The following is a 7,564-nucleotide window of genomic DNA, read 5'->3' as shown; positions in this document are numbered from 1 at the left end:
ATGTATCCCGTAACAATTCGTCAGATGTATTCTAGCAAACCTCTATTTATTTATCTTTCTTTTTGAAAATTGCAAACGCAATCTGCAACTTGACGCCGTGCACCGTTGTAGTATGGGCCACTTCCGCCTTCTGTCACGACTCGCGAGCACATTGATTCGCTCGGTTTTGCCTCCGTCGCGATTGAGAGTAATCGTCTTATGTCGCCTAAGTGGGACCACATGTGGAGATGCTCTTGTGATCAGAACTGTTCATATTATAGGTGTTATTGTGGATCTTCCAAGGCAAGAAAATTTAATCGATGAGGATATGTAGATGAGTCTGGACCATAAGAAAGCATTGTACTCTATTAATCAATGGTTCGAATCATCCTTCTACATTTATTGTTACAGTCTAATTAGATGGCTGCGATTATGCGAACATCTATGCATGTGGGCCCCACTGGGCAACAATATCCCAACATCGCCTGATGTTGTGATGAGCGTTGAATCTGGACCATTGATAAGCACTTCTCAATCATCTATTTTCGAACCCAGCTGCCATATGACTCACGATTTTTTCTGTGCTTGTTGCTGCTGCTGTTTGTTAGTATACCGACTGCCAGTTCACACTTCGTTATTAGCCACCCCTACTTGGAGTCGATGCCAAGGCCTCAGTTTTGAAACGAGTTATCTTGTATACTACCACTTTGAGCATGGATCAGGGTGTTCTTCCAGCCATCAGTCTCGTCTTAGTTCGATGGCACATCCATGATGGGCCCACCTGAGATCTGACCCGACATCTTACCAGCCTGCCACGTCAGCACATACTTCAGGTCTTGCGACTACGCGGAACCGAATTGGCTGGTGTACCACACACCAGCTATATAGCTGGTGTATTGGCGTCAGTTTTGTGAGTCCAATTATGTGTTATATCCAAACCATCAACTCATTTGGCGAGCTCTTCGTAACGCTTGAGACTAAAAACAAGACAGATATTGCCATCAATTGGACCACCCTATAAAAACGAGAGATTGAAACCCTTTCGTGGGTTAGAAGTTTTGGATAAATATGATTTATTTAATTTTACTCTTCATCCAACTCTTCGTGACTTTATAAACAGATTGGATGGAAAATAAACGTTATCGTGGGCCTTACTAATTTTTTAACGGTGAAAATCATTATCCAGCTGCTATTTGTGGTGTGGCCCATTTGATCTTTGGATGTGATTCGTTATTTTGTATAATGTTCTAAAATGATCTCAAAAAATGAATGAACGGTGTGGATATAATAAATACATAACTGTGGGTCCCATGTAACTTTGATCTCCTTTGAACCGTTCGTACAGCTCGGAGCTCGAGGAGCGTCAGCGCTCGTCTTCGCACGACACGTACCTATATCTATATAGCTGATGTGTGGTACAACAGCCAATCCGCTTCCGCTCTAGCATAACGGAAGCATTCCATCAAATCCAGCCTGCCATCACGATTAAATGGCCCGCCAATGACGTGTCGATTCCTGATGTCACTCATCCGTGAGCTAAAAGAGAGCACATGCGCTTTTTAACGCCTGCCTTGCCACTTGCGAGAACGAAATTTCAGAGAAACCCCCTAAAAATGATATAAAACGTCGCATTCATGAACCTTCCCTCCTATAAAAGCGCCTCCGTCTCTATTTCTCCAAATTCGACTCTTTCCATTCTGATTTTCAAATCCATTCATCCTACGGTCCGCAACAAAAACCCAAATCGCCCACAGCATCTCCAAACTGTCCATCGAGATGTACGGATACAGCACCGGTTCCGACCTTGATTACCTCGACTCCATCCGCGGATACCTGCTGGGAGATTCCGAGCCCCCAGCGGAATTCCCGGCGATGAATGATGCCGTCGGGAATCATCCGGCGACGTTTCTCCCGAGCTCCAGCTCCGACAGCGGCTGGCACTTACCGTGCCTGACGGAGAACTGGGGCGAGCTGCCGCTGAAGGTCGATGACCCCGATGACATGATGGTATACGGGTTCCTCTGTGATGCCGTCGGCAGCGGCTGGAGCCCGTCCGTCGCGACGGACAATGCCGCGTTTCCGTCAGCAGCTGTGAAATCGGAGCAGGTGGATGCGCCGGCAGCAGCCACGCCACCGGTGAAGGCAGCACCGGTGGCCGATAGGGGGAGGCATTACCGCGGCGTCCGGCGCCGTCCGTGGGGCAAGTTCGCTGCGGAGATTCGGGACCCGGCGAAGAACGGCGCACGTGTCTGGCTTGGAACGTTCGAGACGGCGGAGGATGCCGCGCTGGCATACGACCAAGCTGCGTACCGGATGCGTGGGTCCCGCGCATTGCTGAATTTCCCGCTCCTGGTGGCTTCGGCGGGCCCACCACCTACCCCAGTCGGGAAGCGTGCTTCGCCGGAGCCGTCGTCATCTTCGTCGGAGAATGGATCGCCGAAGGGGAGGAAAAGAGTGCAATCAGGAACTCCAGCTCCGGCTCCGGCTCCAGTACAAGCCGGATTGAATTTAAGCAGTGGACCAGTCGCCGGGACTCGGGTGGCAGCTTTGCCATGTGGCGAGCAGCTATTGGTCACTTAGTTCCACGTGGAAATGTATAGTATTGGTTGTGAAACAAGTGCTTTTGAATCTCTCTCTTAGTTTTGGTGAAATCTGTAATGTAGAAGAGTTGAAGAGAGAGAGATAGAAGGCCTGTTTTCATTTGAAGGGTTGAGAGAGAGCGAGAGTGAGAGGATGATGTTGTGAATAACAGTTTCTTTCATTATTTTATTGGATAAGAACCAAAATCCCCGTGTTTTGTGATTTCAAGAACACCCACTCCTTAAATTTATCCTTGTTACATCTAAACCACCTCCATCACCGACATCGGTGTTGGAAAAGCTCTGTGCACCCCACCATGATGTATGTGTTTTATCTACGCCGTCCATCCGTTTTTTAAGCTCATTTTAGGATATCATAACAAAAATGAGACAGACAAAAATCTCAGGTGCACAGCAGCAAACAGTGCTGATTGAACGGTTAAAAACTTCCTGGGGCCCACTGTAATGTTACCTGGTGATTAGGTCCAAAGACCTGGTTGAAAGGAAAACACAAAAAAATGGTGATCGCTGGTTACACCATTCATAAAGATACTATTGTATGTCAATCCACACCGTCTAAACCACTGGCCCAATCTTAGATGGAGGATAAGCCAAAATTCACGACGACAATGTGAAGGTTAGGTGATGAGGAGCTCACCACCCACCTCAATGATGAGATGATGTAGCCAGATTTGATTGGGGAAGCACCACCGACCTTGTGGTGGTGCATTGACGTCACCAAATTCTGTAGGCCGGCTATGATGCGTTTGTTATATCCATACTGTCCTCCCATTTTAGGAGATTGTTTTAGAGAAATTTACGACTGTGGACCCCACCTTTTATCCAGTGGTTTTTACGGATCAATACAAACTTAACATACGCACCAAGACCTCCTCGTACGGACACCGAATTTGAGGACGAAAATACCCCTGCCTTCCTCGTGCAGGCATGCAGAGACGAGCGCTGACGGACGGTCGGGCGATGGGAACTCGGGTGGGGCTCACTGTGATGTTTGTGAGAAATCCTCTCCGTCTAAGTTCATTCATAGGGTCACAAAGACCTGCACGGAGAGTAAAAACAAATTTCATAATGTTCCAAAACTTCTGTAACCCCTAAAAGGATTTCAATGGTAGAGGTTCAATTCCCCACTGCCTTTTACAGTGTGGTCCCCTTGCTAGCTAGATCTGTCTTATTTTTCATCTCAAGCCTTAATATGAGTTCGTCAAATAGATGAACGGTTTGGATATAACATATAGCTCATAATGAGACCCACAAAAACCAGCGGAGATTACAAAGGGAAAAAAAAAAAAAAGAAGAAGAAAAGAAGCCAGCGAGTTGGGGTCGACCGGGTCAGAGCTCGGCCTATGGCTATGGATTATAACCGTAGTCATAACTATAATGCTATACACTTGTTTCTCTCTATTTTTAAAATTTTTTTTTATTATTTTTTACATGGAGATCTTTTTCTCCCTTACATTTTTCTCTAATAGATAATTATGTAAATATGAATATATAAGTATATAAAAATATTTTTCTATCTTTTAATTCATTTCTTTGTCTATTTATTTAACAAGCATATATCCTAAACTAGGATGATTTACTTAACTTACCACATATAATTTTGGGGTAGGAGAAGCTAATTTAGTCAACTAACCTAGTTATTTTCTAATATTCCATCAGATTGGAAAACCTCTTTTGACTCTTCTTTTCAATTATAAACGATGTAATTCTCTATTGCGATATATAAAAAACGATCGCTTTGAGAAAACATTGAGTGGGGCAAATTAGAAAATTGATCGAGGGAAACATGAAATTTAGCAGGGGAAACATGAACACACACCCCCACACACTCACACTAGTGGAATTTCACCACCTACGGATACTCGAACGCTTGACTGGGTGTTGAAACTCCTAAGAGTCTACCACCCGAGCGGGGCAAACTGAAATATGAGTAGAGCAAACTAGAAAAACAGCGGGACAAGCTGAAGTATGAGCGAGACAAATTAGAAAAATAGCAGGGCAAACTGCATTATGAGCAGAGCAAACTAGAAAAACAACGGGGCAAACTGAAATATGAGCGGGGCAAACTAGAAAAACAGCGGGGCAAACTGAATTATGAGCGGGGCAAACTAAAAAAACAGCGGGTCAAACTGAAATATGAGCAAGACAAACTAGAAAAACAGCGGGGCAAACTTAAATATAAACGAGGCAAACTAGAAAAACAGCGGGACAAACTGAAATATGAGTGGAGCAAACTAGAAAAACAGCAGGGCAAACTGAATTATGAGCGGGGCAAACTGAAATATGAGTGGGGCAAACTAGAAAAACAGCCGGGCAAACTGAATTATAAGCGAGGCAAACTAGAAAAACAGCGAGACAAACTGAAATATGAGCGAGGCAAACTAGAAAAACAGCGGGACAAACTTAAGTATGAGCAGGGTAAACTAAAAAAACAGCGGAGCAAACTAGAAAAACAACGGGGCAAACGAATTATGAGCGGGGCAAACTAGAAAAACAGCGGGGCAAACTGCATTATGAGCGGGGTAAACTAGAAAAACAGCGGGGCAAACTGAATTATGAGCGGGGCAAATTAGAAAAACAACGGGACAAACTGCATTATGAGGGGGGCAAACTAGAAAAACATCAATCAAACGAAAGAAAAAACTCACCATCAGTTAGTAGGAGCAACTGCAAGATTGTGTCTCTTGAAAGGACTATGTGATATTGAATAAAGATCAAATCCAACGTATGAGTGTATATTTGGATTACAACTAAATATTATAACTAAGTATTATCGCTGTTGGATTATTGTTATTTCTAGGATAAGCTGGAATAAAAGTAAATGGATAGATTGGTTGATTTTTTTATTGTATTGTGTTTGGATATTGCATTTTTTTCTCTGTTGGATTCCTTTGCTATTTATAGAGTTTTCTTGTAGCTTGTTCTTTCCAAATCCTTCTCTCATTACTACAGTGGTTTGAATAACTCAGCCATATCACTTTGTTGACCATTTACTAATGTGTAAAATTGAACTTACGTCAGCTATGATTCTACAAAAAGCGCTCTACATATCTTGAAGATCTTTTCATCAATATCCTATTTCTCATACAATGCCACATGTTGCTCTCCTATTGGATTTTTCCAAAATGGCCAGAAATAAGCTACATCATTTCCCCCACGTCAGTTCACCTTTGGTAAAAAGGTGAAAGCGACGTTTTTCCGTTGTCCGATACAATAAATGTAATCGATCGTTGTTCCACATATTGTCTGCCCATTCATTCTACCTGACTGAAACTATACCGAAAGATATCCTTTGCCTCATCCTTTTGAGTTGTACATGTGACACATCATATAAAATCGTATCGTACGAGGAGTCATGATCATTCTTTCATTAATGCACACGTATTGTCGCCGATACATAAACAAGACTAAATCTGTGCGCCTCTTCTTTTACCTTTGCTTCTTCTCTCTTGCATCAAAAATTTTCAATTTTCTTATCTCAATGGCCACATCTTCTTCTTCATCTGCTCTAGCTTTCCATCTAGAGTCATTCATCAAAGATCTAGATGTGCTGTTGTCGGGACTGGTCAATGACCTCATGTTCAACACTCCGATCTAATTAGACAAGGCATTGTTGACACTTGGTCCAACTTTTCATCTTACGGTCACTCATGAACAATTGCATGAAATCGAACCAAAGTTTCCAAAGTGTCCTGATGAAGTCCTTTTGGTTCAATCCAACACATTTCTAGATCTCTCTAACGCATTTAAATCTCCAATTGCATGTATGTTTGGCTATGGTTTTTTTTACTGATTTTTTATTCCTTTTCTTTTATAAACTTCCAAAGATATTGAAAAGTATAAGTTAGGAGACTTTAAATCTTTTCTCTATCTTAACTAATCGAATTACTACGAGCTTGTTGGTGTAACAACTATAAAACAGGAAAAATATCAGTTGAACAGGCCATATCATGAGTTAATCTATATCTACTTAAAGAGTTACCACAACATCATGAATACTCAAAATTCCAAAACCACTAACATTGGCATAAAGACGCCTATGTTGAGTGTGGGGTGTCTTTTGTTTTGGGCCAGAAACTATTGCCTGAAGGGGTCAAGATGGTCATTTTTTTACTTAAATATTGTTGATTTTGTTTTCTATTGGAAAAGAAGTCTGATGGTTGGATGGCTAGGATTCTTTTATGGGGGAGATTTTTGATCCATCACCAATTCATGAAGAGGTACATGAGATAAACTATCTAGAACACTTAAAGATTCTTTTTTGGGAATTCATGCTTGTTGTTGGAAGCAAGAGAATTTCATTCCTTGTATCAAAACAAGCCTAATGTTAATTTGTGATATTCGACTTTGTTAGATTTTATGTGTGAGTGTTTAGAGCTTTTGTTTTTCTACAGTATTTTGAGATATTACTTCTGAAAAAATGCTATTTTGTGATAGTTCAGTTTACCCCGCTCATAATTCAGTTTGCCCCGCTGTTTTTCTAGTTTGCCCAGCTGTTTTTCTAGTTTGCCCCGCTCATAATGTAGTTTGCCCTGCTGTTTTTCTAGTTTGCCCCGCTCATAATGTAGTTTGCCCTGCTGTTTTTCTAATTTGCCCCGCTCATAATTCAGTTTGCCCCGCTGTTTCTCTAGTTTGCCCCGCTGTTTTTCTAGTTTGCCCCGCTCATATTTCAGTTTGCCCCGCTGTTTTTCTAGTTTGCCCCACTTATAATTCAGTTTGCCCCGCTGTTTCTCTAGTTTGCCCTGCTATTTTTCTAGTTTGCTGCGCTCATAATGTAGTTTGCCCCGCTCATAATTCAGTTTGCCCCGCTGTTTTTCTAGTTTGCCCCGCTCATAATGCAGTTTACCCCTTTGTTTTTCTAGTTTGCCTCGCTCATAATTCAGTTTGCTCCGCTGTTTCTCTAGTTTGCCTTGCTATTTTTCTAGTTTGCCCCGCTCATAATTCAGTTTGCCCCGCTGTTTTTCTAGTTTGCTCCGCTCATACTT

The 7,564-nt window shown here is 42.4% G+C and overlaps 1 protein-coding gene across 1 annotated transcript; it reads left to right on the top strand.

Moving 5' to 3' along the window:
- The first annotated feature begins 1,647 nt into the window (after positions 1-1,647).
- On the top strand, positions 1,648-2,765 carry LOC131248202 (ethylene-responsive transcription factor 2-like). The gene has a single exon (XM_058248337.1). It carries the CDS (start codon positions 1,756-1,758, stop codon positions 2,557-2,559), a length of 804 nt encoding a protein of 267 aa, XP_058104320.1. The 5' UTR covers positions 1,648-1,755; the 3' UTR covers positions 2,560-2,765.
- The last annotated feature ends 4,799 nt before the right edge of the window (positions 2,766-7,564 follow it).

Source organism: Magnolia sinica, chromosome 6 (assembly GCF_029962835.1).
Source record: "Magnolia sinica isolate HGM2019 chromosome 6, MsV1, whole genome shotgun sequence".
NCBI classification, from domain to species: domain Eukaryota; kingdom Viridiplantae; phylum Streptophyta; class Magnoliopsida; order Magnoliales; family Magnoliaceae; genus Magnolia; species Magnolia sinica.
Note: the sequence above shows the minus strand (reverse complement) of the source record. Positions and strands in the feature narration are given on the sequence as shown.

Excerpts from the sequence above, each read along its gene's own strand:
- LOC131248202 (XM_058248337.1), top strand. The coding sequence starts at position 1,756 with ATGTACGGATACAGCACCGGTTCCGACCTTGATTACCTCGACTCCATC.